Source organism: Mya arenaria, chromosome 2 (assembly GCF_026914265.1).
Source record: "Mya arenaria isolate MELC-2E11 chromosome 2, ASM2691426v1".
In the NCBI taxonomy this organism is placed as follows: domain Eukaryota; kingdom Metazoa; phylum Mollusca; class Bivalvia; order Myida; family Myidae; genus Mya; species Mya arenaria.
In genome coordinates this window covers 60,882,842-60,908,484 of record NC_069123.1, presented here as the reverse complement: position 1 = coordinate 60,908,484, position 25,643 = coordinate 60,882,842, and the positions used below count along the sequence as shown (strand labels likewise).

General features: G+C 36.0%; 1 protein-coding gene across 1 annotated transcript; it reads left to right on the top strand.

The window, feature by feature from the left end:
- LOC128222631 (uncharacterized) lies at positions 1 to 24,132 on the top strand. Its single transcript, XM_052931722.1, has 17 exons — positions 1 to 54; positions 596 to 703; positions 3,390 to 3,500; positions 4,584 to 4,640; positions 5,066 to 5,158; positions 5,517 to 5,594; positions 9,616 to 9,659; positions 9,988 to 10,032; positions 12,001 to 12,037; positions 12,254 to 12,321; positions 14,023 to 14,082; positions 14,778 to 14,834; positions 15,338 to 15,477; positions 18,066 to 18,084; positions 18,285 to 18,511; positions 19,175 to 19,284; positions 22,705 to 24,132. Exons 3-10 carry the CDS (start codon positions 3,396 to 3,398, stop codon positions 12,305 to 12,307), a joined length of 513 nt encoding a protein of 170 aa, XP_052787682.1. The 5' UTR covers positions 1 to 54; positions 596 to 703; positions 3,390 to 3,395; the 3' UTR covers positions 12,308 to 12,321; positions 14,023 to 14,082; positions 14,778 to 14,834; positions 15,338 to 15,477; positions 18,066 to 18,084; positions 18,285 to 18,511; positions 19,175 to 19,284; positions 22,705 to 24,132.
- The last annotated feature ends 1,511 nt before the right edge of the window (positions 24,133 to 25,643 follow it).

Sequence of the window (25,643 nt, the reverse complement as noted above, 5' to 3'; positions counted from 1 at the left end):
AATGGGGAGGAGGTCCAACCCATCCAAACAGGATCACCTGTCCAAACAGGATCGGTAATTATAAAACAAAACAAAAACTCAATTTAGCACGTTCAAAAGCCAGTGAAATGGATTAGAACATTATGAATTGTTCAATATCACCATCTTCTAATGCAGTGTGGCGCCTGCTAAACATATATCTACTCAATTTGTGTACATGTGTATGATCAATATTTTAATTCCAATTGATGGTAATTTGAAAATAAACTCGAGATTGATTACTGTATATTAGTTTGGTAATAATGTGCTGCTGTTGCTGCTAATGCTATAGGATAATGTTGCTGTGTACTCTGATAAAGATGATGATGATGATGATGATGATCAAACCTGGTGTAGGTCAGAATGAACGACGTAATTAGTGTAAGTATGGATAGGCCACCAGTAAAGTCAGAATATCTTTTGGGGAATTTTAGTACATAAAAAATATTTGTAGTATATGTTTTAAAACATCCAGACTTTAATAGTAATCGATGTACAGTTTTTGTACAGTTTATATTATTTTGAGTATCAGTTATACAATTTTTAAAAATAAAAAAGTGATCATACCTTCTTTCAGAATTTCAACAATGTCCTTAGACAATCGCGGACGTGGGTTGTGAAAAAGAATCCAAAATTTTTTTGGAGGGATAAGGAGGCCGTCATAGCCACAGTGACGAAGACAAGGGTATGTCATACTTTTAGTCATATGCTGTAAACATCTGCCTGTTACCACAATGTCATGTGTCAAGGTCATATTTGGAAGTCATTATAATTTGGCCATTATGAACATCAATACAATTGTCAATGTCTCAGTCCAAACTTTATCATAAATTGATTGAAAATATGTCCTACATTGGAAGATGTGTTGTTCATGCCACTTTTACCATGAAAATTTTCGCTTTATTATTTTGCTTTAAATCATCTGATAGTGGTTTTGCATGATAACACAAGAAAGTCAATGATTCAGCAGCTTCTTGGTGTATTATATTGATCTACAAGAATAGGAATTATTTTAAAAGCTATGAATAATCTTTCTGGATAATACTATTGTCATCATTGTTGTACTAAAATGCAGTAAACACAATTTCACACCCTATTGCATGAAATACATTTTTCTAAAAACATTTGGAAACTAAATTCACTATTCGGTATCAGTGTTGTTCATATTTTGAAAGAAAATATAGCAGTATCAATTAACACATGCAGGATGATATAAACACAAACATGCACAAATGTAACTTATAATTATGCCCCCCTTCGAAGAAGAGGGGTATATTGCTTTGCACAGGCATGTCGGTATGTCCGTCGGTCGGTCCGTCAGTCGGTCCGTCGGTAGACCAAAGCTTGTCCGAGTGATAACTCAACAATTCCTGGACGTATGGTCATCAAACTTGACATGAAGGTTGGCCTGACCAGTAGATGACCCCTATTGATTTAAGGGCTCATCGGGTCAAAGGTCAAGGTCACAGTGACCTGTAATGGTAAATCATTTTAAAGCTTGTCCGAGTGATAACTCAACAATGCCTAGACCTTTGGTCATCAAACTTGATATGGAAGTTGGGCCTGACCAGTAAATGACCCCTATTGTTTTTGGGGGTCATCGGGCCAAAGATCATGTTCACAGTGACCTTGAATGGTAAAAGGTTGTCCGAGTGATAACTTGACAAAGTCTGCATCCATGGCCCTCATACTTGACATGGAGGTTGGGCCTGACCAGTAGATGACCCCTATTGATATTGGGGGTCAATGGGCCAAAGGTCAAGGTCACATTGACCCTGAATGGTAAAAGGTTGTCCGTGTAATAACTGGACAATGCCTGCACCCATGGCCCTCATACTTGACATGGAGGTTGGGCCTGACCAGTAGATGACCCCTATGGCTTTGGAGGTCATTGGGCCAAAGGTCAAGGTCACAGTGATCTTGAATGGTAAAAGGTTGTTCTAGTGATAACTCGACATAGCCTGCACCCATGGCCCTCATACTTAACATGAAGGTTGGGCCTGTCCAGTAGATGACCCCTATTGATTTAAAGGCACATCGGGTCAAAGGTCAAGGTCAGTGTGACCTTTAATGGTAAATGATTTTAAAGCTTGTCCGAGTGATAACTCAACAATGCCTAGACCTATAGTCATCAAACTTGATATGGATGTTGGGCCTGACCAATAGATGACCCCTATTGTTTTTGGGGGTCATTGGGCCAAAGGTCATGGTCACAGTGACCTTGAATGGTAAAAGGTTGTCGGAGTGATAACTTGACAATGCCTGCACCCATGGCCCTCATACTTGACATGGAGGTTGGGCCTGACCAGTAGATGACCCCTATTTTTTGGGGGATCATCGGGCCAAAGGTCAAAGTCACAGTGATCTTGAATGGTAAAAGGTTGTCTGTGTGATAACTCAACAATGCCTGCTCCTATGGCCCTCATACTTGACATGGAGGTTGGGCCTGACCAGTAGATGACCCCTATTGTTTTTGGGGGTCATCGGGCCAAAGGTTAAGGTCACAGTGATCTTGAATGGTAAAAGGTTGTCCGAATGATAACTCAACAATGCCTGCACCCATGGCCCTCAAACATGACTTGGAAGTTGAGCCTGACCAGTACATGACCCCTATTGATTTTAGGGGTCAAAGGTCAAGGTCATAGTGACCTTGAAAGTAAACCCGACAATTCCTGGACCTATGGTCATAAAACTTGACATGAAGGGTGGGCCTGACCAGTATATGACCCCTCTTGACTTTTGGGGTCATCGGGCCAAGGTCAAGGTCACAGTAACACTTAACGCAAAAAAATCAACAAATTTTCTCCCAGTGATATCTCAACAATGCCTGAACCTATGATCATCAAACTTGACATGGAAGTTGGGCCTGACCAGAAGATGACCCTTTTTGATTTTAGGAGTCATCGAGTCAAAGGTCAAGTTTACAGTGACCTTGAATGCGAAAATGTTTCGAGTGATAACTCGACAATGCCTGCACCCATGGCTCTCAAACTTGACTTGATGTTGCATCTGATCTGTACATGACCCCTTATGATTTTAGTGGTCATCGGGTCAAAGGTCAAGGTCATAGTGACCTTGAACGAACAAATCTTGTCTGTGTGATAACTTGTCAATGCCAGCATCCATGGCCCTCAAACTTGACATTTAGATTTTTTGTGACCAGCTGATGACTCCTAAAAGGTCATGGTCCTAACACACTCTTTCCTCACACTTTGAATGGTTATAATCTTAAAACTGTCTCAACGGCATCCAATGTCAGTGACACACCAGCTGTCATTTCGGTCCATGCATATTTCATTCAATTGTCCATATAATCCTGACAACATGGCACTCAGGGGGGCATAATGTTTGACAAACATCTCTTGTTACAGATAGAGATGGAACAGGGTAGAACCCTGCAGGGCAACCTGGAGGCCCTGCTTAAGGTGACCTCTGATCTAGCAGCAGAGCTCACCAAAAAAATGGAGGTTTTGGAAAAACTTGTGAGTATTAATTATGCCAAATGAAAATTTAAAACATAAATTAAAGCAAGTAATTTGGTATATACCCATATAGCAAATTCGTATGAAGTTGTACTTTGGGGTTGCACCTTGGAATTAGATGTTCAGTTGATAATTGTAAACCAGAAGTTCTATTCAGTGCAGATACATACAACTTTATATAAAGATTAAAGATGGTTAATAGGAAACAAACCTTTAATAAAAGGGTTGGGCTTGAGTCAAATTACAGAAATGAGGAAAACAGGTTGGGCTATTGAACCTTACTGCAACTAAAGCTATGAAAAGTCTGCTTAGCTTGACTAATTGACCAATAAGGAGAGCTGTTCCAATTGCGATGGCGTCAGCATTTGCTTACCATTTTACCATATTGATATAAGATTTTGCATGTACAGGCATGCTGTCATATCATGCAAATGCATCATTTATGTGATTAAAACTTTAGACCTGTTTTCTCATCTATACAACCTCCTTAAATTATTAACTTAGATTACTCTACCTTACATACCATACAATTACTGGCCTTAACCTTTTGGCATAGAATTCTGGTTAAAGATTTGGATGATAGCAAACATAGGTTGATATCTCAGCAACTACTTATGTATTGCGTTCTGCATGCCTATTAGTTGTGCCCGTTTATTCTTGACTTAAAAATTCTGGTTAAGGTTTTTTATGTAAGCACATATAAGTCAATAACTTGAAGAACAACTAGTTGATGTAATGCATTGGAGCTTTAATCAAAAACCGTTTGATAACATGGATAGTGCAAACTTTGCCCCTTTATTATTTGACTTAATTCTCTATGCAATCTGTTACAGAGATCCATTTAGATAGTACATGTTTACGGGTCAGTAGAAGAAATGTAATGTTTGCAAGTATAAAATGTGAATAAAAATAAAATATATTATTATTCCTAAACAATAAATATAAGTTGCACATGCTTCATAATTGTATGTGTTTTAAAGCAAGTGCTTTTAAGATCAATATGACTGAGGTCAAGGGACATGGGCAAGTGATGGCATCCATACTGGTATTCATTTTATTACAAGAAAACATGTTGTTATCCAGGAGAAAGGTGCCACTGAAGTTGAAAACAGACTTCAGGAGTATGAGGAGGTAATAAAGGTAATAACCTTTTCAGGTTCAATTCATTGTTCATAGTCATATAAACAATTGTATACAATTAATTCTACCATACCATAAACAATAATTGAATTTTTTAATGAAATCTGAGAATATACACTTTTTCCCCGCAGATAATTAACTCCAGGTTCTACTTTAAAATGCTAAAAAAATAGCATGACTTATGCATATTTAATGTTTCAGCTTCTTAGATATATTTTTTTGTCAATTTTCAGTTGATATAACTTTAAACAAAACAATTAAGCATGAAAAATAGTAATAACGTTGGTCAAACAGGTTATTTTAACTATTAGTTTACTATTAGGAACAAAAAACGAAAAGAAAACGCTGAGTAAATGCTTCAGTCACAGCAATATGTCATTAAAACATAATTTATATACACCTTATATATTGTACCTTTCTTCAAGGGACATATTATAACTCACACGTTGTGTTTAAACCTTGTACTGGAAACACTAAAACATGGATACTGGCAAATAACTCGGCCAATATGGAAACTAGTAAGTAAATATTAATATACTTTGAAGTATGACATTTCATTTGTTAGTTTGTAAACTTAATGAGATGGCATTGGTAGAAATTTATAAGAATGGCTGATGAGAAATATGATTGGCCGTGGAATGTCACATGTGATAGTGCTGTAAAGTGATAGGCTTAAAGGCTAATGCATTAAGCATATGCTAATAACATACATGATAATGTTTTAAGAGTACACTCAAATTAATAAAAGATTTACTTCTTAAATTGCAAAAAAAAAAATTATATTCACTTAAAATTCAATTTATATTGCCATGGTATGTTTCAGCAATCCTATTTGCAATAAGTAATATTTCTTTTTGGCAATTAATCTCATTGTAGACAGTGACAGAGAAACAAATGACAATGTTGCCATTTGTCAGTAAGGAGGGGCTAAGCAAATACACAACGCCTCTACAGGTATGCGCTCTGATTAAATCACCTTTATTAGTCATTCATTAGAGTTCTTGATATGTCAGCTTCAGTTATGCCACCAGAATGTCAAACACTCGTCTAGAAATCATGTTTCTTTTTTAAATAAAGCTTTAGTCATGTATAAGAATCAGTAGTCCATTCATTTTAACAAACGCTATATAAGTCCGATTTTACTATATATCCAATATATATATTCTACACAGTATATTTAATGGGTCTGAATCTATATAATATATTTAATCGATGAATCTACACAATAAAGTCAATGAGAGAATCTACAAAATTAAGTCAATGGGTCTAAGTCTTCACATTATAATCTACATGTATGGTCCTGAGTCTACACAATATAGTCAATTGGTCTGAGTCTACACAATATAGTCAAATGGTCCTAATCTACACATTATAGTCAAAGGTCAAAGACCACACACAGAAGTCAAAGGTCCAAGACCACACACAAAAGCCAATGGGTCCAAGTCTACACAATATTGCCAATGGTCCAAGTCAACACAATATAGTCTATGGTCCAAGTCTACACAATATAGGCAACGGTCCAAGTCTACACAATATAGGCAACGGTCCAAGTCTACACAATATAGGCAATAGTCCAAGTCTATACAATATAGTCTATGGTCCAAGTCTACACAATATAGTCAATAGTCCAAGTCTACACAATATAGTCAATGGTCCAAGTCTACACAATATAGTCAATGGTCCAAGTCTACACACTATAGTCTATGGTCCAAGTCTACACACTATAGTCAATGGTCCAAGTCTACACAACATAGTCAATAGTCCAAGTCTACACACTATAGTCAATAGTCCAAGTCAACACAATATAGTCAATGGTCCAAGTCTATACGATATAGTCAATAGTCCAAGTCTACACACTATAGTCAATGGTCCAAGTCAACACAATATAGTCAATGGTCCAAGTCTATACACTATAGTCAATGGTCCAAGTCTACACACTATAGTCAATGGTCCAAGTCTACACAATATAGTCAATGATCCAAGTCTACACACTATAGTCAATAGTCCAAGTCTACACACTATAGTCAATAGTCCAAGTCAACACAATATAGTCAATGGTCCAAGTCTATACGATATAGTCAATAGTCCAAGTCTACACACTATAGTCAATGGTCCAAGTCAACACAATATAGTCAATGGTCCAAGTCTATACACTATAGTCAATGGTCCAAGTCTACACAATATAGGCAATAGTCCAAGTCTATACAATATAGTCTATGGTCCAAGTCTACACACTATAGTCAATGGTCCAAGTCTACACACTATAGTCAATGGTCCAAGTCTACACACTATAGTCAATAGTCCAAGTCAACACAATATAGGCAATAGTCCAAGTCTACACAATATAGTCAATGGTCCAAGTCTATACACTATAGTCAATGGTCCAAGTCTACACAATATAGTCAATGGTCCAAGTCAACACAATATAGTCAATAGTCCAAGTCTATACACTATAGTCAATAGTCCAAGTCAACACAATATAGGCAATAGTCCAAGTCTATACGATATAGTCAATAGTCCAAGTCTACACAATATAGGCAATAGTCCAAGTCTACACACTAAAGTCAATAGTTCAAGTCTATACAATATAGTCAATAGTCCAAGTCTATACAATATAGTCAATAGTCCAAGTCTATACAATATAGTCAATAGTCCAAGTCTACACACTATAGTCAATAGTCCAAGTCTATACAATATAGTCAATAGTCCAAGTCAACACAATATAGTCAATAGTCCAAGTCTACACACTATAGTCAATGGTCCAAGTCTACACACTATATGCAATGGTCCAAGTCTACACAATATAGGCAACGGTCCAAGTCTACACAATATAGGCAACGGTCCAAGTCTACACACTATAGTCAATAGTCCAAGTCAACACAATATAGGCAATGGTCCAAGTCTACACAATATAGGCAATGGTCCAAGTCTACACAATATAGTCAATGGTCCAATTCTATATAATTTAGGCAATGGTCCAAGTCTACACACTATAGTCAATGGTCCAAGTCAACACAATATAGGCAATAGTCCAAGTCTATACAATATAGTCTATGGTTCAAGTCTACACAATATAGTCAATGGTCCAAGTCTATACACTATAGTCAATGGTCCAAGTCAACACAATATAGGCAATAGTCCAAGTCTATATAATATAGGCAATGGTCCAATTCAACACAATATAGGCAATAGTCCAATTCTATACAATATAGGCAATGGTCCAAGTCTACACACTATAGTCAATGGTCCAAGTCTACACAATATAGTCAATGGTCCAAGTCAACACAATATAGTCTATGGTCCAAGTCTACACAATATAGGCAACGGTCCAAGTCTACACAATATAGGCAACAGTCCAAGTCTACACAATATAGTCAATGGTCCAAGTCTACACAATATAGTCAATGGTCCAGGTCTACACAATATAGGCAATGGTCCAAGTCTACACAATATAGTCAATTGTCCAAGTCAACACAATATAGGCAATAGTCCAAGTCTACACAATATAGTCAATGGTCCAATTCAACACAATATAGTCAATGGTCCAAGTCTACACAATATAGGCAATGGTCCAAGTCTATATAATTTAGGCAATGGTCCAAGTCTACACACTATAGTCAATGGTCCAAGTCTACACAATATAGTCAATGGTCCAAGTCTACACAATATAGTCAATGGTCCAAGTCTACACAATATAGTCAATGGTCCAATTCTACACAATATAGGCAATGGTCCAAGTCTATATAATTTAGGCAATGGTCCAAGTCTACACAATATAGTCAATGGTCCAAGTCAACACAATATAGTCAATGGTCCAAGTCTACACAATATAGTCAATGGTCCAAGTCTACACAATATAGTCAATGGTCCAAGTCTACACAGTATAGGCAATGGTCCAAGTCTATATAATTTAGGCAATGGTCCAAGTCTACACACTATAGTCAATGGTCCAAGTCAACACAATATAGTCAATGGTCCAATTCTACACAATATAGTCTATGGTCCAAGTCTACACAATATAGTCAATGGTCCAAGTCTACACAATATAGTCAATGGTCCAAGTCTACACAATATAGGCAATGGTCCAAGTCTACACAATATAGGCAATGGTCCAAGTCTACACACTATAGTCAATGGTCCAAGTCTACACAATATAGTCAATGGTCCAATTCTACACAATATAGTCAATGGTCCAAGTCTACACAATATAGTCAATGGTCCAAGTCTACACAATATAGGCAATGGTCCAAGTCTACACAATATAGGCAATGGTCCAAGTCTACACAATATAGGCAATGGTCCAAGTCTACACACTATAGTCAATGGTCCAAGTCTACACAATATAGTCAATAGTCCAATTCTACACAATATAGTCAATGGTCCAAGTCTACACAATATAGTCAATGGTCCAAGTCTACACACTATAGGCAATGGTCCAAGTCTACACACTATAGGCAATGGTCCAAGTCTACACAATATAGTCAATGGTCCAAGTCTACACACTATAGGCAATGGTCCAAGTCTACACAATATAGTCAATGGTCCAAGTCTACACACTATAGGCAATGGTCCAAGTCTACACAATATAGGCAATGGTCCAAGTTTACACACTATAGTCAATGGTCCAAGTCTACACAAAACAGTCAATGGTCCAAGAGTCTACACAGTGAAGTCAATGGGAGAATGTACACAATATACTCAATGGGTCCAATATCACCATGATTCTTAGCATTTTCCTGTAATACCAACATTTATACTGTTTTCACCGTTGTGAATAATTGGTACCTTCTTAAACAAAATATTTGTATTGCAAGTTTTGCAATGACCATACCAGCAGTAAACACACCTCTTATTTTGTAAGCATATAGCTAGATCAGAATGATAAGGGTCTTTACTGAAAAAATCTTAAAATTCAGCATCTTATAAATTTAACTTTATAAAACTGTCTATTTTTCTATAAACTTTTTTTCTGCAGATTGACCAAACAGAGAAGCAACAAAGTACAACAATCAAATGTCTGTAAGTATGTTTTGACTTAAATTGATATTGAATCTGTGTACATTTACCGTACACTTTGGCTGTATGGGTTTTCAGTACATTCCCGTATATTAAACCATTTTCCGCAGTGTAAACAAACACTGTCACCTCCAAAAGTAGACTAAGCTTTTTTGTTATTATTTGGAAAAAAAATGAAATCATCATGGCAGATTCAAACATGGTCATAAATAGGAAAGCACTGCCTAATTTCCAAAACCAGTTTACAATGACATGTAACGGTAACTACACAGAAGTTTCAAAAGGACAAAAAAGTGATACATTTTTTCAAAAATACCTTCATTTGTTTCAGGAGACGACAGCTTAAGACAGCAAAAAGGTCAATCTTCGTATCAAGGTATGACTCGAATGCACTTGATTTGTTGCCTTCTTAATCATATTTATTTAATCATCCAAATAAGTGGACTTTCTGAACATGTTTGAAATTATTTAAACAGCTTAAAAATATTTTATATTTATATGTTAAGAATATTGGTCAAATGAGATTTGCAACAGCTTAATTTTACCATGATATAATGCATTATTTATTAAAAATACTTAAAACACTTAGCATTAGGTTGCATGATGTTGATTGTGCTAGAGTATAGCAATACCCCGACACCCTTATTACACTGCATGGTATATCAGCGTTCGACACTAACGGGAGTCCGGTAGTCCGAGACTCCTAAAATTCGGCTCGGACTACCGGATTTTCCGTCTAGGCAGTCCGTCGGACTCCTTCATTTCAAAATCCAATTGTACACAAATCGTATCCGAAGGTTAAAAGTATCCGAAAGCTCGTATCTTTATTTTGCAACTCGTCAAATCGTTATCATTTAGACGCTCTTTAAAGTAGTAACTGACGTCATAGACTGGTATTCATGTATCTTTTAAAGTTTGTAATATGGTAACTAAATTGATAAAACCCGTCAAACGGTGTTTACAAAAAATATTCCTCGTTGATTTTAGATGTAAACAATGTTTATGTCGACGGTAAAATGGGTTTCGCCACCGGCAGCGAAAATAAAAGAACTGAAAAAGAAAAAAAAACATAAAGAGTTTGTAATTTATAGAGAAAGGAAATTCAGCAAGCATGGTTAAAACAATTGTCTTGGCTGATGTTTGAACTGACATCTGTATGAGTACCTGACTGTAGGGAGCTTTGTCACTGTGCGCTCTAACGTGCGATTGAAAGCCATCAAAAATCTTTTAAGGGCCATGATAATATTATAAGCTAAGAAAATGCAAAAAAAGGGAAAAATATTTAAGTTAATCACCAGCTGACTGCTTGTTAATTCAGCTGAACAAAGCTATCTTTGACAGGTAGTGCATTCTGTTTATGGATGCTGAACATTTATCAGGAATAAGGACAGTCCTACACAGACTATGTCACCATGTACCAAGCTTATATTGCAAAGTCTGTTAGCATTGACACAACATATAAGGCATGTCAGTGTCTCATTGCACTGATTGCAGATGAATGTTCCAATTAAACAAAATTCAGTATTTGATAATGCCCCGTTCAATTCCCTTATATCTGATGGCTCCACAGCCGCTTCACAAGAGGCCAAGGTTCTATATGCTAGATCGTCAGTTCATGGCAATTTTTTCAAGTCATATTAGAATCTATAAGATAAATAGTTTCAGTCATGTTCATGTTATTTGAATAAAACAATTAAAAAATAACTTAAATGTGCTCTCAGAATACAAATCTCTAGTTTGCCTTTCAGAAATGAAATACCAAAGGCTCTGTGAAATCATTGAATAAATAGTCATCAGTGCTCCAGCCAAATGACAATTTTGATGTGAATTAAATTAGCCTTTATGGGACACTTGCAAGGGCCAGTACTCAACTTTTTATGTAATGTGATGTTACTTCTTTCAATACTTAGAGTTTGTTACCTCAGCTGTTAACTTTAAGTTAGTGTCAAAAGTATGTACATTTATAACTCATTTCTGGACATTGACTGGCAAACAAAAGGGCACAGCAGGGTGTAGTAAAATGGCAGCCGGGTACTTGAATAGGGAAGCGGGTGTCCCAACCTGTTATTTAGGGCTAGCTGGAGCATTGAGTCAATAAATTTGAATAAATGTTCTAATTATCCTCGACTCCTTAATTTTATGCCGGACTCCTTGATTTTGGAATTAAGGAGTCCGGTGGACTCCTTCTCTAAAAGTCTTAGTGTCAAACACTGTATATCAGTGTAAAAAATACATTTGTTAAGTTACTTTATTTCAAACTCCTAGTTTTGGTCTACAATTGACCAATGATTTGTATCATTTGGTATGGCATATACGCACATGGTATATGTTATATATATTTCAGTGTCAAGGCCACTGCCAGTGGGGTAAAAAGAAAGAGGGTAAGATAATTTCATGATCAAGGTTACCGGCAATCACACTATTTTTGTCATGGTGTCAATATCATTTTGATACATGATATTTTAGCTTGTAAAATATGCTGAGATGTAAGTGTTTTAGTTTCATAAACTTAAAAAGATCATCCAATAATACACTTGTTCTTTTTTCAAATTATGTTAAGTGGCATGTTACAATTGTTTTATATTTATATATTTAAGTTGCATCAAAAACAGCAACGCGCACAGCCCCAGCCCAAGCCCCAGGCCCAGTAGAAATGGAAGAAACAGTAATTATCATAAACCAATAGCACAATAGCATATTCTGAATCCATATTCATTCAAAAGCCGATCAAATGCAAAAGTTGTTTACTATCATAAAGTTTTAAAGCAGTGTTTGGCCACAACATCATAAAAGCCTTCAAATCATAAATCATTTCAAAGTGGCCTGGAGTTACTGTATTTATCAAAAACCAATCGTACAGTACAGTCAGAAAATAGTTTCATTTAACAACCTGTGAAATGGATCAGAATATGTTAATTACTTTTTCACAATCACATCTTCTTATGCAATGTTAGGCCACAAAATAAAACAACAGGGTCATAATGGCCCAAAATCGCCCACCTGAGTATTAGTGTTTAACCTTTGTAATCAATATAGCTTGATATTATAATTTATATAAACAGATGATCAAAATTTCAAATTTTTAGCTTCCAATATAATAAAGTAGGTCAAAGGTCACCTGGCAATTTCAATATTGATATATGTTTTCAAGCTGTACACATGCTCGAAATTTCAAAACAGAGACTTCAAAAATAAGAAAGGTTAAAATGGTTCAATGGAGGTAATCCAAGACCAGCATTGGTATTTGTTTTAAAAACTGTATTCATGGTCAAAATGTTATTGCTGCACCTTAAAAAAAGAGAGTACTGGTAAAAAAGTAACAGTCAAGGTTATCGGAGGACAATATTGATATTTGTTTTCAAAACTCTACACATGGTCATATATAATTTCATTGCTGTAGCTTCAAAAATGAGAAAGTAACAGGTCACTGTCAAGGTCATCAAACCACTTCATTGTTTTTTGTTTACAGGAATGTGAACATGGTCAAATTTGCTTTAGTTTCAAAAATAAGACAGTAGGTCAAAAAGGGTGGAACCGAATTTGAACCTTGTAATTTGCACAATCTTGTTAGAGGACAACTATATGATACTCTTAACAAAAGGTCAAGCTGTGTCAGATAAGATTTTTCAATAAGTCCAAAGGAAACCTCATTGCATAGCAAGTTTGATCCCAGAGGCATAATTTGATTTTCAAAAGCAATAGAGTAAGACACATGAACAACGGACAGCGCACCATCCAATAAAAGTGCTATAAACTATGAGGATTTGATAAAACTACAATATGAACAGACATAAGCAACAATGTCTCCATTTCCTTCCAACACAAGATGGCTTTCCATTCGCCTTGTCCATTCGGGGAGTGCTCCATTAAGATTGTTAATCATTAAGGTTTTTGGAGCATAGCGCACAGACAAAATGTAACCCTGGTTTGAGCTACCCTGGTTCTTTAAAGAGAACCAGTGCCCTTTACTGAAGGCAATGAGTATATTTAGTGATGCAACGGGTAATTGAACCTGTGACACCTGGATTGATAGTCACGTGTGTTACCACTAGACCACAGATCTGCCGGACATAGTCTGATGACAATAGCTCACCTTCTGCACATTGTGCTTTGGTGATCTAAAAGATAGTGAAACATATATGAATTTGATTTGTGAAAAAAAAGTTAATATTTAAATTGCTGTTGATACTTGTTGAGGAAAACAAAAACAAATACCTTTCTTAAGCTCATTGTAATGAGAAAATGCAAATAATTAGTTTTGGCATGTCATAAATGTGAATTATAAGAAATAAATGAAACTTGTAAAATTTGTTTGATGATGATAATGCTAAACTAGGTCAAGTAACAGGTTTCCTTAATATTTAAGCCATTGACTGAAACAACAAATGAAGAGGACCAAGCAGGATCACCTGTTCGAACAGGATCGGTAATTATGAAACAAAACAAAAACTTAAGCGAATTCAATTTAGCACATTCAAAAGCCAGTGAAATGGATTTGAACATTTTGAGTTGTTCAATATCACCATCTTCTAATGCAGTGTTAGTGGCGCTTGCTAAACATATATGAACTCAATTTGTGTACAATGTGTTTGATCAATATTTTAATACCATTTGATGATAATTTGGAAAAAAACAGCTGAAGATTGATTACAGTATATTTGTTTGGTAATCATATGCTGCTGTTGCTACAAATGCTACAGGATGCTGTTGCTGTGGACTCTGATAAAGATGATGATGATGATGATGGTGGTGGTAGTGGTGGTGGTGGTGGTGGTGGTGGTGATGATGATGATGATGGTGGTGGTGGTGATGGTGATGATGATGATGATGGTGGTGGTGGTGGTGGTGGTGGTGATGATGATGATGATGATGATAGTGGTGGTGGTGGTGGTGGTGGTGGTGATGATGATGATGATGATGATGATGATGATGGTGGTGGTGGTGGTGGTGGTGGTGATGATGATGATTTTCGAACTTTCTGTAGGTCATTGTCCTGGTGGTGGTGCTGATACGAATGGCATTCTCATCATATTTGATAATGGGATAATACTCTAGTTCATTTTTCAAATCATGTCAAATCAGATATAACATCGTATTCACAAACGTTTCTTTTTTTCCAAGATCCAGCTCCTGAGGCCCAGGCCCACAGAGACAGGAGCCAGACAGTCGAGGCTGCCGGTATTTATCACTTTATCACAACACTTTACCCCACAGCTGAAACCAATTGGCTTGATACTGGAGGGACGAGCCAAAATACTTTAGGCCGGAAGAATCGAAATGTTTGGCCACAATATAGAACCAGCTTGTGAAATGTATATGATCATAACTCGATCTGTGGACAATGATGATGATGATGATGATGATGGTTTCACACACCCTCAGTGATGAGGAAATTACTATCGTTCACCCTCAGCTTTAAGCAGTGTAAATAAATGATTAAAACCATGATTTAAAGCTGTCAGATGCTGCTGAAGTCAACACTGTTAAATTTAAAAGCACATAATGTAGACATTTTCTTTAATGGTTAGACGTTAAAATCAATATTATTACTGCTACTGTCAAGCTGCATTTAGAAACTTGCAGTTAAATGTTGTTAATAGAATTAAGTTACTTGAGATAAATGCAGATAAAAGGCATATGAGAGACTGTTAATACTGTGTTTTGTTACTATTTCGCTGCAGACATCACTTGGAGACTCGACGACTTTGAAGTCCACATAGATCCGGATTTGAAGTCCACACAGAACAGGATTTTGAAGTCCACACAGAGCAGGATTTTGAAGTATACATAGAGCAGGATTTTGATCCACACAGAGCCCGAGGTATGCACATAGTATTGGTAAAATATGTACTTTCTGACAACAAATACAAATATAAAATTGAAAGAGTGAAATGTTGTTAATAGAATTATGTAACTTGAGATAAATGCTGATAAAAAGGCATATAAAGAAACTGACAATATTGTGTTTTGTTACTGTTTCGCTGACATCACTTGGAAACTCTTGAGGATTATGTTTTTCTTGATGTGAACACAGAGTCAGAGGTATGTACATAGTCATGGTAAAAATGGACAATATCCTGACTTGTCCAAACATTAAACGTAAAACATGATCATTGAAATTTATATGTCAACACAAGGTTTTATTTTCTCTTCTTAACTTAATGGTATTTAATTTTGCCGTTCTTTTAATGCTTCGGCATGGGCGTCAATTTGAGGAGTTATATAAATTGCCTACAATAAAATGGTCCTGTCGGATCAATAATTATGCCCCCCTTCGAAGAAGAGGGGTATATTGCTTTGCACATGTCGGTCGGTCCGTCGGTAGACCAAAGCTTGTCCGACTGATAACTCAACAATTCCTGAACGTATGGTCATCAAACTTGACATGAAGGTTGGGCCTGACCATTAGATGACCCCTATTGATTTTAGGGGTCAAAGGTCAAGGTCACAGTGACCTTTAATGGTAAAATAATTTTAAAGCTTGTCCCATTGATAACTCAACAATGCCTACATCTATGGTCATCAAACTTGATATGGAAGTTGGGCCTGACCAGTAGATGACCTCTATTGTTTTTGGGGGTCATTGGGCCAAAGGTCAAGGTCACAGTGATATTGAATGGTAAAAGGTTGTCCAAGTCAAAACTCTACAATGCCTGCACCCATGGCCCTCATACTGGACTTGGAGGTTGGGCCTGACCAGTAGATGACCCCTATTGTTTTAGGTGTCATTGGGCCAAAGGTCAAGGTCATAGTGACCTTTAATGGTAAAAGGTTGTCATGTGATAACTTGACAATGCCTGCACCCATGGCCCTCAAACTTAACTTGGAGGTTGGGCCTGACCAGTAGATGACCCCTATTGTTTTTAGGGGTCATCGGGCCAAAGGTCAAGGTCACAGTGACCTTGAATGATAAAAGGCTGTCTGAGTGATAACTTGACAATGCCTGCACCCATGGCCCTCAAACTTGACATGAAGTTGGGCCTGACCAGTAGATGACTCCTATTGATTTTAGAATGTCAAAGGTCAAGGTCACAGTGACCTTTAAAGCAAACTTGATAATTCCTGGACCTATGGTCATCAAAATTGACATGAAGGTTGGGCCTGACCAGTAGATGACCCCTCTTGACATTGGGGGTCATCGGGCCAAGGTCAAGGTCACAGTAACCTTTAACGCAAAAAGTTAACAAATCTTCTCCCAGTGATATCTCAACAATGCCTGAACCTATGATCATCAAACTTGACATAGAAGTTGGGCCTGACCAGAAGATGACCCTTATTGAATAGGAGTCATTGGGTTTAACGGTCAAGTTCACAGTGACTTTGAATGCGAAGATGTTTAGAGTGATAACTCGACAATGCCTGAACCCATGGCTCTCAAACTTGACTTGGAGTTGTGTCTGACCTCTAGACGACCCCTTATGATTTTAGGGCTCATCGGGTCAAAGTCACAGTGACCTTGAGCGGAAAAAGCTTTGTCTGTGTGATAACTTGTCAATGCCTGCACCCATGGCCCTCAAACTTGACATTTAGATTTTTGGTGATTAGCTGATGACTCCTATGGATTTTGAGGTCATAGAGTTTGACTTTGAGGTCATGGTCATAACACACTCTATTCTCACACCATGAATAGTCATAATCTTAAAACTGCCTCAACAGCATCCAATGTCAGTGACAAATCAGCATCATTTGGGTTCTTGCATATTTCATTCAATTGTCCATATATTCCTGACAACATGGCGCTCAGGGGGGGCATAATGTTTGACAAACATGTTTGACAAACATCTCTTGTTTTAGGGGACTTTATCCAGTCATCACTAAGTCAGACTGTGTATAAGAAAGATATTTCAGTCAAGTTTGATAACCTGCCATGTCGCGTCCGTCACTCAAGAGTTATGACCCTTGAATTTGCAAAAAACACCACTCTCAAAATTGGTTTTACGTTCAACCACTTATAACCACTTGGTGTCCTAAAATGATGACTGGCATGTTTTGAGATAGTTGGTCCTCTTTTCAAACAATCATTAGATTGTGTATTAAATTTCAAGACTTGAAAACAAATATTTTTTTCAGTTTTAAATGTTAATCACTTCACTGTCACTTGTGTGACATGTAACAGCAACTAATACAGTTCCTTGAGGTACACTAGTCTCCACAACAACATAGTGATACACTGACCATTGTGAGATACAGTGCCAAGAGCCATTGGTGCCATGATTGCCGCCGTCATATAATAATCAAGCAGGCTGTCTTTGTGACAGCTCTTGTAATTATTTGCAACAAGGTACAGGTAACAGTCTGAGGTGCTAGTTTAGAACTAGGAATCTTGTGTCAGAACATTAAGTTCATAAAACCTCTCTGAAACAGTTGTATTGTTAATGATTCAATTTAAAAGTCACTTTTCTTTTTCAGAATGAATGACAGGATAAGTGTAAGTATGGATAGACCACCAGTAAAGTCAGAATATCTTTTGTGGATTTTTTTGTTCATAAAAATATTCCTAGTATGTATTTTAGAAAGTCCACACATTAATAGCGATCTATGTACAGCTTTTTGTACAGTTTATACTATTTTGAGTATCAGTTATATGATTTTTAAAAATAAAAAAAAAGTGCTCATACCTTCTTTCAGAATGCTCACAATATCCTAAAAGAAAACACAAAGTGGGTGAACCAAGATCTCCCAATCAAAGAATTTTATTGGAATGAAAGAGGCTGGCGAGCGGCTCTATATTGAGCAGTTTAACCCAGACCAGGGTATGAGATATGCTGTAAAAATCCGCCTGGCACCCCTTGTCACATGTCAAGGTCATATTTGGAGGTCATTATATATTGGACATTATGAACATCATTGCAAAAGTAAGTGTCTCAGCCCAAACTTTATTATTAATTGGAAATCATGTCTCTCTATGCTGAAAGGGTTGTCGTTGATGCCATTTTTAGCATGAATTTTGTCCCTTTATTATTTTACTTCAAAGAAAATATGATAGTGGTTTTACATGATAGCACACGTTAGTCAATGATTCAGTAGCTACTTGGTGTATTGCATTGACACGTTAGACAATTAAGTATGATGACACTATCATGCATATAATGCAAGATATACTTTGACATTTCAGTACAACTTGATTGAAGATATTATTCTACAAGAATATGAATGACAGCAATTAATAATATTTCTGAAGAAGAACTTTTGACATCATTGTTGTACTCAATGCAAATGCATCATGATGTCAATATTAAAACACTATTTCACACCCTATTGCATAAAAAATTTTTTGTTGTGTTTTTTTTTCAAATAACTTTTTGCCCAAATTGATGATTTTATTTGGTCACATACTCAAGCAGTCTTTCACAAAATTTGTCGTAGTTTATGTCCTAATGCAGTAAAACATTTTGTGAACTAAATTGACTATTGAGTGTCATAATTGTTCATATTTTGACAGTAAATATAGCAATATCAATTGAAACATGCAGGATGATATAAACACAAACATGCACAAATGTAACTTGAAATTACAGATGGAGATGCAACAGGGTAGAGTCCTCCAGGGCAATTTAGAGTTGCTGCTTCATGTTACATCAGATCTGGTTACTGAAGAAGCCAAAAAATGGCGGAGATAGCAAAACTTGTGAGTATTAATTATGCAAAATGAAAATTTAAAACATAAATTAAAGCAAGAAATTTCGTAAATACCCATACAGCAAGTTCATATGAAGTTGTACCTCAGAATTGCATCTTGGAATTGGATGTTCAGTTTATAATTGTAAACTAAAAGTTCTTTTAAAAGTGGTTAATAGGAAACATACCTTTAAAAAAAGAGTTAAGCTTAAGTCAAATTACAGAAATTTGGAAAACAGGTTGAGCTTTTTCGATGGAAGTATACAATACGTATAGATGCATTGCTCATGTTGTCGTATAGATGCATCTATACATTGCTCATGTGGCCGCATAAAGTGGCCTGAGATATTCAATAAAGTGTACCTGACTTGACTTGACGATAGAAACATAGTTTCAAAGACTGTTTTCGGGTGGGCTGTCAGAGAAATTACGACATGTGTGTTGGTGGGAATCATCATTCAATATTGTCCGATTAATTACTTTAGAAATAAATCTGATGTATTTGGCTACCAGAGCAATATTTCCTCAAGGAATATTTGAATGTCATCCACAAGATTGAGAGGGCACAAATAATGTAAACGACTCTAATGAATATTACCTTCTCAAACAGGTATGTTTGACTTGCTTTATAAAATCAAATTTATGAATGTAAAATGTATATGTTTCAAAAGGTATGCACTCATATAGCAATAAAGTTATATTTGACATGCACCTTTAATACATCATGCAGTTGAAGATCTTTTAAAATGGACATTGTATAGGAAAATCAACTGGAAAACGTCCAATTTTGAAAACGGTAAGCCAAGTTTCAGCAGACTTTTTTTTGATAAGATGCGTTAGTCAAATTTAACGCTCTGCGAAAGAGAAAGGTTAACAAAAGCATTGTTCGCGGGCATTATGAATTATCCTTAAGAATTATTTGTCGATATTTGCAGAAATTTGCCTTATTCCCAGGAGAAATTTCATAGAACTATACAAGGACATTTGTTCATACCATTATCGGTGCACGAAGAGTTTGTCTCACAAGGACATTGTGCAAACAACATTCCTTTTTTCTTTTTCCGTGAGAAACATGTGTTAATTCTAGCAAAGACATACATCTAGATATCTATATATCTCTTTCTATACATATACAATATGTGTATCTGTTAACCGCTCATTTATCTTTAAGATAGTTGTTTCTTTATAGAAGTGAACAATTCAAAACTAAAGAACTAACCAAATACCTTAACGAAACTTATATAATTAGTTGGTTTTGTTGTTTCCATAATATGTAATAAAATGAAGAATGAAGAACCTCTGATAAAATATACATTCAATTAATTCAAACTAAGTTTCCATGACATGTCCTACAATTCAAATGGACAATGCTGTCTCTTTCATCTAAATAAGTTTGTTAATATTTGTTTTCTCCTAGATCCTGTTAGTGTAAGTGTTTCTGTTTGTATTTGTGTAACTGAAACGTATTGGATACAAATGACTGCTGCATGGTTTATGTTTGTCCTGGCGGATAAAACTTGTGTGTCAGGCAATATCTTTGTCTTCTCGTAGTGTATTACCATAGCCATTAGTGGAGTAGTGTGGCAAACTGTTTTTTTTCGGCATTTTTAAGAACCAGTTGAATGAGAGGTATAATTAAAAGTTGATCGACCTATTGGTCTGTATCACTTCGAATTGCTTGCGTAATGTTCATGTCGAGTGAGATGTATCTGAACGCAAGAAACTGAAGTGATAAAAGCATACAGATCAAACGACCAACGTAGTATTTCATTGAATTTTGTCCTATTACACAACATAAACAACGAAGGGTTTGTTTGAAACGGATGAAAAATCAACATGTAACGTTCTTTTCCGTTCGTATAGGCTGATGGAAGTTGATTTGCGCACGCGCACTAGGCTACTTTGTGAAACGGAATCTGAACAATTCTGGTGCATATATCCTTTTATCATATGCTTACCTTTGTTTTCCGTGTAATATACCCATTACGAATATTTTTATCTTACACATGTGTAAGATAACCTATCAGACATTTCTATTGGTCAGACTAATCACACGCAACCTAGATATCCCTCCGAATTGTTTGTAAACAAAATGGTTTAAATGCCAACAAATACTTACCGTAATAATGAAGCTGTAAGACTTCCGGGAGAGAAATGGCTAACGAATCATAGTGCCAGAAAGCATCTTGTACAATTCTTTCTGATAACAATGTTCCGCCAACCAGATAATGCAGATTACTAGTCACAGAAATATCCAGTCAGTCAACAAATACAGCCACAATAGTGACAAACACCACAAGAACATTTCAAACATCCCCATCTTGACCAACACAAGCAATATGCAATCAATGCCATTTGCTTGCCGATTTAATTAGCTGTCGGTTACTGAAAACACAAATACGAATTCCGCAGCACAGACATCTCATGACACATCCCATGGCGGCTAGAACATCATGTTCTCTGGAAACATTCCTGGTGGAAATTAACTTTTTCAACATCAACATCCATGCAGTACAGAGTAAGGCTTCGCCGTTATCATCTGCATGTTGTGAAACACCATGTACACCAAGAAAACGCTGCAAAATCATTATAGAAAGCGACAGCGAATAACTTTTAAATCCGTGCACACAGTAAAACTTGACTGACCGATGTAGGACATAGGTCACACCGCGTAAATGCATGTACTCTGAGTGTGACGTCACCAAATTGTGTACTTATTGGGTTTTTTTGGTTAAAATCGTTCGTTATTCATGTTGTTGGATATTTTACTACACATTTTTATATTTGTGACTTGTTAAGCGCTTTATCAGATTTTAAAACTTGATAACTGCTAGTTACTTTTGTCATTTTAATTTGGAACTATTTATATGGCGCATAATTGACATTCTACTCTGAGTACTTTGGCTGTGAAACGATCGGTTCAGAAAGTGGAACTTAATTGGTAATAAAAACACCGTTTTAAGCATGTGATAAAACAGATCTGACACTCGTTGTCATTTAATTCAAGAATTTTATTAAACTCGTCCATGAAATTTGTTAGTAAGCGAGCCTCTGGCGAGCTTACTAACAACTTTCATGAACTCGCTTAATAAAATCTTGTATTAAATGACAACTCGTGTCGATCCTATATATGTTTACTGACGTCATTTGCCCGGCAGAGCGATGTGCCACATATATTCGAATATCAACCCAAAAATATTGTCCATCAACAGAAAGCCTCGTTCAGGTTGCGCCCTAGCGTCAGGCAATTCTGTTTTCTTGAGAACGTTAAAACTGTACAATGTGATAAACATATGAAACTCTTAAAAAGTGTGTAATGATTCCATAATATTGAATTAAACTTAAAAATGTGAAACAGCAGTTATAACATAATTAGAGGAATAGCACTTAACAAACCCTTTTATGTATTTATGTTGTATTTACTTTCTAGTTATCTGTTCAAAGCGAGGAAGGAGCCCCGAAAGATGCAAATAATTACCTTTATCGAGCTGGAGCCGGAAGCAACTATTTAGGCGCCAATTAAACACAGTCTCCGAGTTCATTCTGGAGTATACGGTTACGTTAAGCAATGTTAGATGTCTGTCAACAATCCCAGACGGTTACATATTTGACAATAGACGACAGTGGGTCTCAAATAACTGGTACTGTTAAATATCATTCTCAGAAATAGGAAATTAATGTAGGTGGATACAAAGGTGTCAACGGTTGACGTTCATAAACCTTTAGTTGCGTATATACTATAAAAAGTTCCAACCATATTAAATAATCAGGATTAAATCTAGCGGATATTCATATCAACATGACGTGATTTATAGTTTTTCCCCCTAGAATATATTGACTTAACTATTAAACCATCTACGCGACATCCGTCCGACTATTGTATTTTATTTTAGAATCAATATATGTTTTTTTATCGTTTTAAAAGTTTGCCTTTCCCTGTTCTTGTTTAAATTACCGTCAATGAACAGCAGTAGTAACCAACAATAAATCGTTGTTTTTACCGTTCATGGACAATTTTAGTAACCGTTTAGGGAGAGTTTAAGTAACAGCCAGTGGAGAGTTGAGGTTACCTTCAGTGCACAGTTGAAGTAACCGTCAGTGGACAGTTGAACTTACCGTCAGTGGACAGTTGAAGAAACCTTCAGTGGACAGTTGTTGTTATCGTCAGTGGACAGTTGAAGTAACCGTCAGTGGACAGTTGAACTTACCGTCAGTGGACAGTTGAAGTAACCGTCAGTGGACAGTTGTTGTTACCGTCAGTGGACAGTTGAAGAAACCTTCAGTGGACAGTTGTTGTTATCGTCAGTGGACAGTTGAAGTAACCGTCAGTGGACAGTTGAACTTACCGTCAGTGGACAGTTGAAGTAACCGTCAGTGGACAGTTGTTGTTACCTCAGTGGACAGTTGTAGTAACCGTCAGTGGACAGTTGAACTTACCTTCAGTGGACAGTTGAAGTAACCGTCAGTGGACAGTTGAAGTAACCGTCAGTGGACAGTTGAAGTAACCTTCAATGGATAGTTGTTGTTACCGTCAATGGTCAAGTTTAGTTAACGTCAATGGAAACATTTAGTTACCGTCAATAAAGAGTTTTAGTTACCGTCAATAAACAGTTTTGGTTACCGTCAATAAACAGTTTTAGTAACCGTCAATAAACAGTTTTAGGAACCGTCAATGAACAGTCAAAGTAACCGTCAATGAACAATTTAGTAACCGTCCATGGACATTTTAGTTACCGTCATCTAACAGTTAATCCAAATAAGACTGCTGTTTTATACTGTTTACGTTTTTTCTGTTCATGAAAGATCTTTTTTACAGTATTATATAATTCCGTGTGCACTAATAAGTACACTTTTTAATATAATTTTTTTAATTTGATTGTCAGTTTTTGCAATGCACAATCATTAATAAAGTTCTGAAATGGTTCAAACGATTCATTTCTCAGTTCTACATTAACTGGAACTTTCATCTATTGCAATAAACTCTAAATTGTAACTACAATATAGTGTGTATAACTGACTCTCAAAAAATATTATGTATCCAATATAGTGTCCCAGTTCAACATAGTGCAGTCGATCCCCTTTGAAACATGCGGTCATACGTTTACCGATAACAAGGCCAAATGTCGTAAGTCAAGCTATGTCTTTCCTCAATTACGAAATTAAGAAATTAAGAAAGAAGTTGTCAAATTCATGTTTTTGCGCCAATTTCGCCGTGGTAATCCGTATTTGTGATCAAGTGATTTTTTGCTCCTTCACAGTGGACATTGTCTTTGCTATATTTCTGCGTCCAACTAATATAATTGATTTCAGTTGTATACAAGACGAAAATATGTTTTCAAGAATTAAAATGAAAGCATCATTCTGCGCTTGACCTAAAGTAATGAGAAACTGCAATATCTTTAAGCGAATCAATACAGCCATGCAAACAAAGAGGATAATTGCTTCTAACACTAAAAAGAACATAAATAAAACTAAAAAGTACAAAAAAATGCATGACCATAAGTGTTCGGCTGTATCATTATGATATAAAAAATCAAATTGAAGATTAAATTGTTGAGCAAATCATACCGTCCTGGAAAATATACCCGATATTGCTATACTGTAAATATGATTGCTTTTTCGGTAAGAATAATTTGTACACTTCGAATATACTTTTGATTGACTGCTACTCAACGATAAAAATGTCTATACCAGCATGTTTCATAGTATTTGGAAAAGAAAATGATTCAATATAAATAATGGTATTTATAATTAAAAAGCCTTTTCAACACTGTTTTTACAATAACTTCTTAGATATCTGTCTATTATCTATCACATCTGGGAAAAATAAGATTTTGCTTTCATGGAGCAATTTGTCATGGAATTTCCCACAGCTTGCTTATGTGCAAGGATAAATATTTGGCAAGGTGGCGTTTGAGTGGGAATTGGGCAGATAATAATTATCATTGTTCTCATAAACCATTCCCTGGCTTTATCATGTGTACGTACAACACAAAATTGAACTGCATAAATGATAAAAAATAACAACGCAATAAATCTAAACAATATAATATCTGGAATTAAATAAAGATGTGCGGTTTTATTTTTTTGGATTTACAAGATACGCGAACATAAAGATTCGTTTCTGATGTTCTGCGCACTTTATACTTAAAATTCTCAATTCAATCCGTCGCATATAAATGCTGTTCTAAATTATTTTTGAAAAAATATATATTGAGACAAACAAATATGGCTACAAGATAAGCAAAAAAAGAAGTGGGCTAATGCTCAAAAATGCTAATCAATGTTATTCTTTTAGATCTTAATATGCATCCGTTGTGTTGTTCCCAGGATTCCGCATATTATAATCAATAAATGGAATCTTACAAC